The sequence below is a fragment of the Lagenorhynchus albirostris genome, chromosome 17 (assembly GCF_949774975.1).
Source record: "Lagenorhynchus albirostris chromosome 17, mLagAlb1.1, whole genome shotgun sequence".
Taxonomy (NCBI): Eukaryota; Metazoa; Chordata; class Mammalia; order Artiodactyla; family Delphinidae; genus Lagenorhynchus; species Lagenorhynchus albirostris.
Genome location: NC_083111.1, coordinates 79,060,919 through 79,073,216, shown reverse-complemented (window position 1 = coordinate 79,073,216; position 12,298 = coordinate 79,060,919). Strand labels below are relative to the sequence as shown.

Genomic DNA, 12,298 nt, shown 5'->3' with positions numbered 1-12,298 from the left:
AGTCCCTGTTAGATTCTTTGTGTTGTGTCGTTAAATGGTATATAAAATTGATAGACTTCGACTTCAGTATTGGTAGTTAGGTAAGTATAGTTTCTTTTTGTGCTGTCTTTGATAAATTACATGTAATATATCACAAATTCCGCGCCTGTTACATATTGGAAATGAGGAAACAGTGGAGACCTGCTCTTTCTGGCGCAGTAATTTCTTTTCCCACCTTACAAATAATTTTAGTAAGAAACATGGGCAATTGGATATTTTTGCCTCTTAATAATTGATAAGTGGGCAGACTGCATTTTCATGAGTGGTTATGCCAGGCAGGCCTTGGGGTCTCAGCAAACACTTGCTGGGGGGTGGCTGACTCCACAGCACGTTTAATGCCTCGGTGAGTGTTGGTCGGGGGTCTGTCAGCCTCGGGCGCTCTTCAGGCACCAGAATACATGAATTTACCTCAGAAGCCTCTTCCCCAGCTGCAGGAAGTCTTTTCAGATACATCAGATGAAAACCACTCCAGCTCAGGGTAATTAGGAAAAAAAAATAAAAAGGGCAGAAGAACAGGGAGCATGGAGGGCTTCGAGCTGGGGCCTCGGGAAAGAGGAAGGCACAGAGCATGGGGGCCTGGGCTCCAGAGCCAGCTTCTGGGCCTGTCCTCACGTCTGAGCCACACAGCTTTCACGTGGGCAAGACCAGCTCTCCTGGCTGGATGTCACCTCGTGCAGAACCTTGAGAGGTGAAGATGAGATTGGAGAAGTTCTCGCCGGGATCATTACTGAGTGGCTGTGTGAAGCCCACAGTACCTTTTCTGTTCATGTATCTTCATTTGTCCTTCCTCTCAGGATCTGAGAAGCAGGAACAGGTAACTCAGAGAGATAAGCAGAAAGACATCAAACGTGCCAAGAGAGGACAGATACAGTGATACAAGGAGCTAGAACTTTTGTAACAAAGTAACATGAATTGGCAACTACTGCATCAAAGCTGCAGGTGTGAGAGAGTCTAAGAATGTTTTCGAGCAGGAGATTAAGTGGAAGTGAATAGCAAAGTTTCCATTGATAACGTTTTGAAATTTTGTAGAATATCCAGCGACTGTTGGTTGTATTATTTGAATGAACGCAAACGTATCTATATGGGCATTTATAGGTTCACTCAATCCCACCAACCCCTTCTGCCCCCTTAAGGGATAGACTTTCTCAAACACAAAGTCCCCCCCTTGGGTGGGGACGTGCTGCTCAGTGTCACTGAGTCCCTGTGGTACCGCCTGCACGACCTGACACAAACACCTCTCCTCTTCTCTTTTGACCCTGCAGTATAAGAACGCTGGGGTGATTGAGTTAGAAGCGTGTGTCAAGGCCGTCCGTGTCCTCGCCATTCAGAAGCGGAGCATGGAAGCTTCGGAATTTCTCCAGAATGCAGTCTACATCAACCTTCGACAGGTGGGTGTGTGTCCTCCTATGAGTGGAAGAATTAACGCGGTTTTCCTGGAGCTTATTCACCAAAAGACCATCTGATTTTGCTGTGCTAGCATTCAGTATGGCACGGTTAAAACTCTGGAGTCAGAACTCGAAACTTTGATTAAGGGAGTTGTTTTACCTCTTTGTATTATGGTCTTTTACCCTCAAAATTCAGAATTCTGTTCTTTCAAAGTTTATTTTGATTGGAGAAACGACTTTGCTCTCACCAGCTTTGCGACCTTGGACAAGCTTAATGCCTTATCACCTGACATTTGTCACTTGTGAAGCTATTCCATTTGTGACCCTATCTGGGTTGTTCATGTTATAAAACACGAAGTGTGTGAAAGTACTTTGTACAGCTCCTTTTACACCTAAGGCATTCCACAAATATTACTTGAATCTGGATGTGTTTTTAATAAGACAAAGCCATTAGAACATTTAGTTGCAGGTTGCTACTGCAAAATCCCCAAATCAATAATCTAGCCAAACGTCTACAATCTTTCTAATCTACCTTGGATTTTTATGGCCAGGGCAACCAGGACTCAAAAGTGAAGCAGTTTGGTTAAGGACCCAGGACTAGGGTTACAATACCGGTTACTGTAATCGAGCAGATCTTTACTGAGCATGGCATTGTGCCGGGAGGGGGCGTAGAGGTGGAGAAGGCAGAGTCTTCTCTCATTAAGCTGACAGTTTCGTGGCAAAGATAGACATTCACCAGGTGAAGAACTTGGAGTTTATTCTAAGAACAGTGGTTTTTAAAAGAAAGGTCTTAAAAGCACAGGAATGATGGGATCCCCTTTGTGTGGAGTAGGGTAAGCATGGTGAGGGAGGCCAGGTGGGAGACTCTTGAGGAGTCCAGGTGGGCAGTGTAGGCGGCTTCACCTGAGTGGTGGTGGGACGGTCAATGGAAGAAAGCCAACAGATCGAAGACGTGTTTAGGGGGTGAAAAGGAAGGGATTAATGATGTATGTGAGGGCAGACAGAATAACGCCCAGGTTTCTGGCTTGATTAATTAGGTAAATAAATGATGGTCATGCTGTGCTCGGAGAAGGGAAAGCTGCAGAGGGAGTTTGGGGGCAACGCTGGTGGATTCAGTTGTGGATATAATGAAAAGATTGTAAAATATGTGGGTCTGGGAGGCTCAGGTGAGAGAGAGGGTAGTGGGTGGAGGGGACGGGAGAGAGACTTTACAATCATTTTGTATTTTGAACATATAAGAGAGAATGAGTAATAAGGCACACATACCTCTATCATCTAGGTTTAACGTATTAACATTTTGCCATATTGACTGCAGAGGTTCTTAATTTTTTTTTAATTAATTTATTTTTGGCTGCGTTGGGTCTTCATCGCTGCACGCGGGCTTTCTCTAGTTGTGGCGAGCAGAGGCTACTCTTCATTGCGTTGTGCGGGCTCCTCATTGCGGTGGCTTCTCTTGTTGCAGAGCACGGGCTCTAGGCATGCGGGCTTCAGTAGTTGTGGCATGCCGGCTCTAGAGCCGCAGGCTCAGTAGTTGTGGCGCACAGGCTTAGTTTGCTCTGCGGCATGTGGGATCTTCCTGGACCAGGGCTCGAACCTGTGTCCCCTGCATTGGCAGGCGGACTCTCAACCACTGCGCCAGCAGGGAAGCCCAGAGGTTCTTAATTTTTAAAATAGAAATAAAGCAGTGGCGTTAATGAAGGTCTCAGCGTTGATGTGTATGCTGCTCATACATGTTTTGATACCTCATATGTTTATAACCACAATCTATAAAAAGTTAGCTATTCTAGCATAAGAGTTTAGCACAGGGACTCGGAACACACACTGCTGGGGCCTGAATCTGGCTTAGCCCCTTGGGTAAGTTAGCCTCTCCGTGCCTTGGTTTCCTCTTCTGTGAAGGTTGTTACTGCACCCCCGGGACACTGGGAGGGGGGCAGCTGAAGGGAGTGAGAAGTGGCAGCTGCCAGCCTAACACTGAAGGGAGAGACAAAAGCAGAATCAAGCGAATAAACCGAGTACAAACAAACCAAAACGAGAAAAAAATCCCACAACGTTTGGAGCCATTTAGTGTAAGGGAAACAACACTACGTGGACTCAAAGCTGCTGAGCACGGCGGTATCACGGACGGGAATGCGTCATCAGGAAAGGGTTGAGAAAAGGTGTTTTGGTTTCCCTTGGCGTTTCTGGTAAAGATGGGCAGGAAAAGTGAAAACCCACCACTTGACGGTGAAACTTCAGTTTTATGGGAAACTGAGCGAAGGGTGGAAACCAGCCGTCAGCAGTGCTGGCAAATGCACAGACATCTGGGTTGGATCCATCACTCACCACGATTTCCGGGTGACCTGCTGGGTGTGAGCTCTGAGCTGGGCAGTACGTTTGCAGGGATGACCAGGGCGTAGTCCCTGGCTCTTAGGCTGCTGGTCCAAAGAGCAGCCCTGGGCACATGCAGATCTAGTGGGACAGCTCGGGATGCGGCCCGGGGACTACTGTGCTGAGGGTGAGAGGAGGGCTCCCCAGAGGGGTTTCCCTGCAGAGAGCAGAAACAATCCACCTACAGGGGCTGAAGAGCCTCTGAGCAGGGACCAGGTGCGAAGGCGTGACCTGGCTCGAGCATGGAGGGCTTGGGGAGCCGGAAGTCGTTTGGTGGCCTGAGCGGTTTTGTTGCCGAGGGACAGTGGATGGAAAAGGTGCTTAAAAGGCAGACCTGTTATAGGTCGTGAGTCAAAGCAAAGAAACGTGGACCTGTCAGGCAGGCACGAGAGAACCCTGTGGGTGTGGGGATCCAGCTGGGGCGTCATGCTGGAGTGAGGAGCAGAGTCGTGGGCCTGTGTGCAGACCCCGCTTTGCCACTTATTAGCTGCGTGACCTTCAGCATAATCCTCCATATCTCTCGATATTTTCATCTGTAAAATGATGGAATAACGAACTCATGGTGATCAGGAGTAGTTTAGTTCAGATTCTCTGTGTCTAGTCCTGTCTAGTGTTGCCCTGCAGTTACCCAGTAGCCGCTCTTATACTCAGGCCAGAGGGTGTGGAGGGACATCTGGGGGGTGGGGGGATGCATTTAAAAGCATGCTGAAGAACTGCAGGCAGTTTGGTGGAGGGTTGGGTGTGGGAGGGACTTGGAAGACTCAGTGTCCTAAGACTTGCTCGCCCTTATGGACCGGAGTTGGCTTTGCAAATTAATGTTGAACATTTGGGCTTTTGGTGAAGCTGTTTTCACAGGTGGGTATATATACAACGTATTTTATAAGATCAGATGCGTTTATTTAATGTGTGGGAATTTGCAGCTTTTGGGAACAGCCCCTTCTCTGTTGGCCTGGTCTTCGTAGAACACTAGGGGTCAGCAGAGCCGTGCAGAGGGTAAGGGGCCCGCCTTGCTGCAGCGGGTGTGGGCCTTTAGAGTTCTCCTCAACTCGATGCTCTGCTGGAGTTGACTCATCTCCGTGTCTGGTTGCCAGCTGAGCAGACAGCAAAATGAGTTCTGGTGGGAGTTTTCTTTTTTTTAATTTTAATTTTTAAATTAAAATTTTTTTTAAATTTTATTATTTTTTAATAGATCTTTTTTTTTTGTGGTACGTGGGCCTCTCACTATTGTGGCCTCTCCCATTGCAGAGCACAGGCTCTGGACACGCAGGCTCAGCAGCCGTGGCTCACGGGCCCAGCCACTCTGCGGCATGTGGGATCTTCCTGGACCGGGGCACGAACTCATGTCCCCTGCATCGGCAGGCACTCTCTCAACCACTGCGCCACCAGGGAAGCCCTTTAATAGATCTTTATTGGAGTGTAATTGCTCCACAACACTGTGTCAGTTTCTGTTGTACAGCAAAGTGAGTCAGCCATATGCCTACATATATCCCCATATCCCCTCCCTCTTGAGCCTCCCTCCCACCCTCCCTATCCCACCCCTCTAGGTCCTCGCAAAGCAGCAAGCTGATCTCCCTGTGCTGTGCTGCTGCTTCCCTCTTCAGTAAGTGGTGCTGGGAAAACTGGAAGCTACATGTGAAAGAATGAAATTAGGACACTCCCTAACACCACACACAAAAATAAACTCAAAATGGATTGAAGACCTAAATGTAAGACCGGACACTATAAAACTCTTAGAGGAAAACATAGGAAAAACACTCTTTGACATAAACCACAGCAAAATCTTTTTTGACCCACCTCCTAGAGTAATGAAAATAAAAATAAACAAATTAGACCTAATTAAACTTAAAAGCTTATGCACAGCAAAGGAAACCATAAACAAGACAAAAAGACAGCCCTCAGAATGGGAGAAAATATTTGCAAATGAAACAATGGACAAAGGATTAATCTCCAAAATATACAAACAGCTTATGGAGCTTAATATCGAAAAAACAATCCAATCAAAAAATGGGCAGGGCTTCCCTGGTGGCGCAGTGGTTGAGAGTCCGCCTGCCGATGCAGGGGACACGGGTTCGTGCCCCGGTCTGGGAAGATCCCACATGCCGCGGAGCGGCTGGGCCCGTGAGCCATGGCCGCTGAGCCTGCGCGTCCGGAGCCTGTGCTCCGCAATGGGAGAGGCCACAACAGTGAGAGGCCCGCGTAACACACACACACACACACACACACACACACACACACACACACACACACACACACACACACACACACACACACACACACACACACACACACACACACACACACACACACACACACACACACACAATGGGCAGAAGACCTAAATAGACATTTCACCAAAGAAGACATACAGATAGCCAAGAAGCACATGAAAAGATGCTCAACATCACTCATCATCAGAGAAATGCAAATCAAAACGACAATGAGATATCACCTCACACTGGTTAGAATGGGCATAATCAGCAAATCTACAAACAACAAATGCTGGAGAGGGTGTGGAGAAAAGGGAACCCTCTTGCACTGTTGGTGGGGATGTAAATTGATACAGCCACTATGGAGAACAGTATGGAGGTTCCTTAAATAACTAAGAATTCCTTAAAAAACTAACAGTATGGAGGTTCCTTAAAAAACTAAAAATAGGGCTTCCCTGGTGGCGCAGTGGTTGAGAGTCCGCCTGCCGATGCAGGGGACACGGGTTTGTGCCCCGGTCCGGGAAGATCCCACATGCCGTGGAGCGGCTGGGCCTGTGAGCCATGGCCGCTGAGCCTGCGTGTCCAGAGCCTGTGCTCCGCAACGGGAGAGGCCACAACAGTGAGAGGCCTGCGTACCGCAAAAAACAAACAAACAAAAAAACTAAAAATAGAATTACCATATGACCCAGCAATCCCACTACTGGGCATATACTCTGAGAAAACCATAATTCAAATAGTCACTGGTGGGATTTTATAATGACAGTAACAAAGAGAGATCTATAGTTTTTCTGAACCAGGACAAGGTTTTGGTTCTTGGTCAAGTGTGTTCCATTGTAGAACTGATGAGTTGTGTCTGTTCTGGGACTGATTTTGGCTAATCTGGAAACTTTGAAAGGAACCAAGATGGAATTATTGCAGGTGGCTTCTGCCTTAAGAAGCCCTGTGCAAATGTAAAAAAATGAAAAAGAATACGTTTGGATCTAGTGGTATTGGGAAGGGTTTGTGCACGTTGCAGGAGCGTTCAAGGCAGAACTTCTCTTTGTGAGCGGGAACATGGATCACCTGTCTTGTCTTTCGTTGTTTACAAGAGTAGTTTATGGTAATTAGCACTGACAAGCGGCTGCACGCATTGCATTTAACAGCTGGCTGTCTGCAGATTTGTCTGTCGAACACATAGATTTCACAGGCACGTAGATTTCACAGGTCAGGTAGAAGTGAGAGAGAAGGAACGTGAACCTTGGCAGCCCAGATTCAGGTTTCAACCGCCACTTCCCCTCCGTGTGACCTTGGACTGGAATGTAACCTCCCTTAGCCTGTTTGTGAATCTGTAAAATGGGAATGATAATATTCACTTCTTCCTGGATTTGTTGTAAGTTGTATCAATAAATAGTATTATAACACACGTAGAGCACTTCACACACTGCTTGGCACTTAGAAAGCCCCACCGGTGACGTGTCAGAGCAATAAAGGCAGCTCGTGTTTGTTGGACCGCTAGCAGACACTTGACTAGGTTGTGAATTTGGTTGTTTCCTTCTACCTTTGTAACTCTGTGTGCTAAGTGCGTTCATTCCTGTTGATAGAAGGGGAGCCTCAGGGTAAAGAAGATTTAGTAATTTGTCCCAAGTCAGACCATAATTTCGGGTGTAGGGGCCTCGTTTAAAGCATGCTTGTTTGGGTTTTCCCCTCTCTACGTTCTGTCCTGGAGGCCGGGTGCTAGGCCCTGGGTCCACTGTCTTGTAGCCCGAGAATATTCAGCAATGCAGCCAAACAGACAGGGTCCTGCGCTGCTTGAGCAGAATGTCCGGAGGGGGACACAGGTGCTAAATAGATAAATGTGAAAACAGATGACTAGAAAATGTGATCAGCTCTGTAGAGGAAAAGAACATGCCTTGCCCTGCAGAGCTGGGGAAGTTTCTAGTCGGTGCTGCTCTGGTGGTATTAATCTCAGTAAAATACGTTCTGTTACCACAGACAAAACGGCAAAGCATCTGTTCTCAGGTAAACTAAAACCCGCTGATGATACTTACGACTAATTAAGCAGCCAGCTCGTTGCCGGCACTTACCTAGGGGTAAACAGGTTGTGGCCATAATCATCACGGCAACTGTGCTCACTGGTTTTATTGAACCCAGTTTTAGAGGTGAGGAAATCGAGGCTGGGGTGTTTGCTGCGTGCCCGTGATTACCTTGTAAATGCTACCACTGGTCTTCAGACCTAGTTCACCATGGCTCCAAAGTCTGAGCTCTGTGAACTGCGTCGTGTAGCTTCCCCGCAAACAACCCAGATGACTGAAATTAATTTTCTTCATTAGTAGGAAATGTAAGTGACCATAAGAGAAAGAGGTCGTAAGGAATTGTTTGGAAAACTAGAGAAAAGCCCAGCACTTTACCAGCTGTGGGAGCATGCTCTAGGACCAATGTATATTCAACCCAGCACCCGGCACCTCCTGCAGATCTGATGTTCAGGAATGACTGAGCCATTTGATAACGTTTTGGCTCATGACACACTGTTGGTTAGAACCTGCGGCCTCTTTGTCCCTGGTTAATTTTCTCTTCAAAGCCATTTACATTTCCTGCGGGCTACTCCACTCAGATATAAGAATAGCCTCTTTAAACTTCCTGATGCAGTTCCTTAATGAAGCTTGTTGCTAAGGGAACCTAGCAAAAGCCCGGTAGATATGCACATAATAATAGTAACCTCAGAACTTTGTCGATTTAAACTCAGAATCAGAGGGATGGGAGATTCAGGAAAGGCTTTCTGAGATAGAAGGGGGAAAGTGTAAGGATGCAGCCCAGGTTAGACGGAGACATCTCGGTCCTAGCCGGCAGGGTGCCCGGCTTTCAGGATGGTGTGTGGGGAACGCAGAGCTCTCACAAAGAAAACGGTTGGATGGGGAGGGAGGAAGGTCAAGTTCTTTATTGGAGAAGGAAAAAGAGAGAGGGAACTGAAAACTTGCTGGTTGAACAGGAGTCTGGAATATGGCTTGACGTCCTTGCATTTAGGAGAGAGGAGTTTTGTGGGGACCAGCGTAGGAAGGAATCTCTCTTGGTGGGAAGCCAATGCAGCAGAGAAATGGGCAGATCCAGGGGGCCCCAGCTGGGTGAGCTGCCCGCCAAGCCAAGGTGTGGGGCTGCCTCCGTAATCTGGCGCTTCAGGCCTGGGTTTGCAGCCCAGTACAGTGATGAGAGGGAGAGGGCTGGCGGGAAGGGCAAGGCAGAGGCCGGGGCACGGGCTGCGGGCATGTGCTTGTTGCACTTAACATGAGGGGTCTGAGAAGGATGCTCGATGGTGAGGAGGATGTTTTGGATTTTCCGCATGGGACGTACCAGCAGCTGACACAGATGTTTATCCCACAGGCGTTATGGCTCCTGTAGCTCATCCTCTTCTACTTTTTGCTTCAGCTGCCAGGGATGTTGGAGCTGAATCTATAGTCGGCCTCTGTTAATTACCCCTGCCTCATGGCGTGCATTTTTGTGACTTCGCCTGCCCCTTGTTTCATTTAAGTATTAAATCCCCATTTTTGACCCTCGCTTTTGTTTTTTTGTTGTTATTGTTGTTGTGTTTAAAAAATTGATTTAGATCCTCGTTTAGAATGAAGCCAAAAGGAAATAAATGTGTACACAGACTATATCACAGACACGGCTTTTAAAAATTCTGAGCTGTTACCTAGTAGTTACATTGCTGGCCTGTAGTCGTGATTAAACAGAAGTTGTTATTACTACATCATGGGGTGGTTGGGAAAATACGGTTAGGTTGTAGATGAAAGAAAAATTTTTGTAAGCCATGAAGTCTTAATTTAAGTCCAAGTTAGGTGTGGTTATTATTAACAGTTCTTTGTCTAGTTACCTGGTTACCTGGTTCTATATATTTTGTGTTTTGAGAAGTTAATGTATTTGATGAAAATCCCTGCCCAGATTCCAGTGTCTTTCCCTTTCTCTTTCCCTTCTCTGCATCTTATGTGCTAGGTAGCAAACACCTTTGTTCCAGAGAATATGGGCCTTCTTAGCAAAAGGACAGGGTGAGCTTGGAGAGGTGGGGCTCAGAGAGGGCCTTGGAGCTTCCATGTCGGTGCTTCTCTGGATCCTGCCCTGTCAGTGCACTAACTCAGCTTCCCTTTTCCTTCATGTTTCATTGGGCCTCTGTTTTATGAAAAAGCTTTTTTGTGTTTCCTTTTGCACTTGTAAGATTCTTTCACATGCTTTTTACTTTCCTCTGTGTGCTTCAGCTCTCCGAGGAGGAGAAGATCCAGCGGTACAGCATCCTCTCTGAGCTCTACGAGTTGATTGGCTTCCACCGCAAGTCCGCCTTCTTCAAGCGCGTGGCTGCCATGCAGTGCGTGGCCCCAAGCATCTCAGAGCCTGGCTGGAGGGCCTGCTACAAACTCCTCCTCGAGACGCTTCCTGGCTACAGTCTGTCGCTGGATCCGCAAGACTTCAACAAAGGTACTAGAGCTGAAAGTTGCTTCAGTCCAATTAATGGTGCGTCCAATTAATGGGCCCTGCTCTGCCTGTCGGACACGATGACTGCTGCTGGCATGCAAAGGTGACTAAGCTCTCCTGCACTTGGGTACTTTTGATAGATCACAACAGAACGTAGCGGTGCTCTGCATGCGGGCTGGCATTCTTAAATCTGCGTGCTGGTTGGAAATCTCCCCTGAGCTCACTGACGTGTGTCCTCCTTGAAACATCTTAAATACCTAATGAATCCTACTTACCTCATGTGATTTAGCCAATTTGCAAAAATCAACCAATCTAGAATAAGTCCTGGGGTATATGTGTACAAGTACAGGTGTGCATTTGGTGATAAATCCTTATCCTGCAATGTTAATGCAGGGTAGTATGTGTTAAACATAGCTCTGAGTCTAATAACAAGTGCACACAAGTGTGATGCCCAGTGTCAGGCAAAGGGTGATTCGCAGGCGAAAAAAAATGGTTGATGGCCGTTTTAGGCAGGACATGCAGAGCATTTTCCTCCAGCTCACGTCCAGAGCCAGCAGGCCTGGCCTGCTAGACGGGGAGAGAACTGAGGGGCCGTCTACGTTCCTGTCCCACCAGGGCAAAGACAGTCCTCTGGCGCGTGTTTTCTGTGGTCATGTGTGCCGGCCTGAGGGGCCCATGGTCCGAGTGATGAGTCTGTTCTGCTGTTGGGTAGTTCTGATTACTGGGTCTCTCCATGAAAGAACCACGAATCCCCTTCCTGCTTGCCTTACCTCCTGGGGACGGTGTGTCCGCTTTCCGTTTGTGTCCACCTCCTCAGTAATGATTTGTCGCGCTCTTGCCTGGTGCCATGGGATGTGTGAGGTGAGCGAGTGGAGCAGTGGGAAGAGGACAACTCCTGCCCTCCAGCGTACAAACAAGCAGTTCTAGCATGTGTCGACCTTCCAGGTATTTGCAGAGAGCTCTCGGGTCCTTCCAGAGCCTTCCTCTCCTCTGTCTCCGTTGCCTAGGTGGTTCTTGATGAATTACTCTGTCTGGACTTCTCCCCATTCTGACCTTCTCCCCAAAGCATCACTTAACATTTGATAGAATTGTACGCTCAGGATGAATTCTGATTAGCGTAGAGCAAGGAGTTGGCAAACTTTTTCTGTCCAGGGGCCAGGGAGTAAACATTTCCGGCTCTGGGAGCCCTCCGGCCTCTGCTGCAGCTCCTCGGCTCTGCTGCTGAGGTGTGAGAACAGCCAGGGATGAAATGTCCGCCGACAGATCTTTACTTATGGTGCGGGTGGGGCCGGATTCGGTGTGCGGACCGTAGTTTGCCACAGCCCTGGCTCAGAGCACAGCGATATCTGAAATCACTTCGGGGGGCCCAAATTACTTAAAAAATGTTTTCCAGAGTGTTTTCCAAAATCATTTAAAAGGCGGGACCTGGGGTTTGGAAGAGCAGAGGGAGACTGAGTGAGCAGCACGGCAGGTGGCCTTTGAGGAGTGGAGGGAAGCTGAGACAGGACACAGCCCTTCATTAGCCCCCGCCTCCTGTAGAAGCCAGAGACCTGCCGCTGGGGGCTTGGCATGTGAGCACACGTGCTCAGGAGGTGTTGATAGGAGCGGGGCAGCGTGGACTTTGGGCTTTACATGTCCTGCCTCTCTGCAGCCACAGGGGGAGGATTGGTGGGCCCAGTGCTGATAGGAGCGGTCTGCATACTTCTCCTGTTTACGTAGCGTTCCCTTTCTAAAGCCATCTCACATAATAGAGCCTGGTCACATGACCTTGCCTGGTCTTCCTCATCCTGTGCCCTTGCTGTTGATCTTTTTAAAAAGTTAAACAAGGGGCTTGACGTTTGTCTCTGCTGGATAGCATCGGTG

At 48.0% G+C, this 12,298-nt stretch overlaps 1 protein-coding gene across 6 annotated transcripts in view; it reads left to right on the top strand.

Moving 5' to 3' along the window:
• Positions 1-12,298, top strand: part of TRAPPC9 (trafficking protein particle complex subunit 9) — a 526,641-nt gene that overhangs the window by 73,506 nt on the left and 440,837 nt on the right. For all 6 annotated transcript variants that reach the window (XM_060127570.1, XM_060127568.1, XM_060127569.1 and 3 more), the window contains 2 exons: positions 1,302-1,427; positions 10,222-10,438. In XM_060127570.1, coding sequence (XP_059983553.1) covers positions 1,302-1,427; positions 10,222-10,438 — 343 coding nt within the window. The remainder of the gene's footprint in view (positions 1-1,301; positions 1,428-10,221; positions 10,439-12,298) is intronic.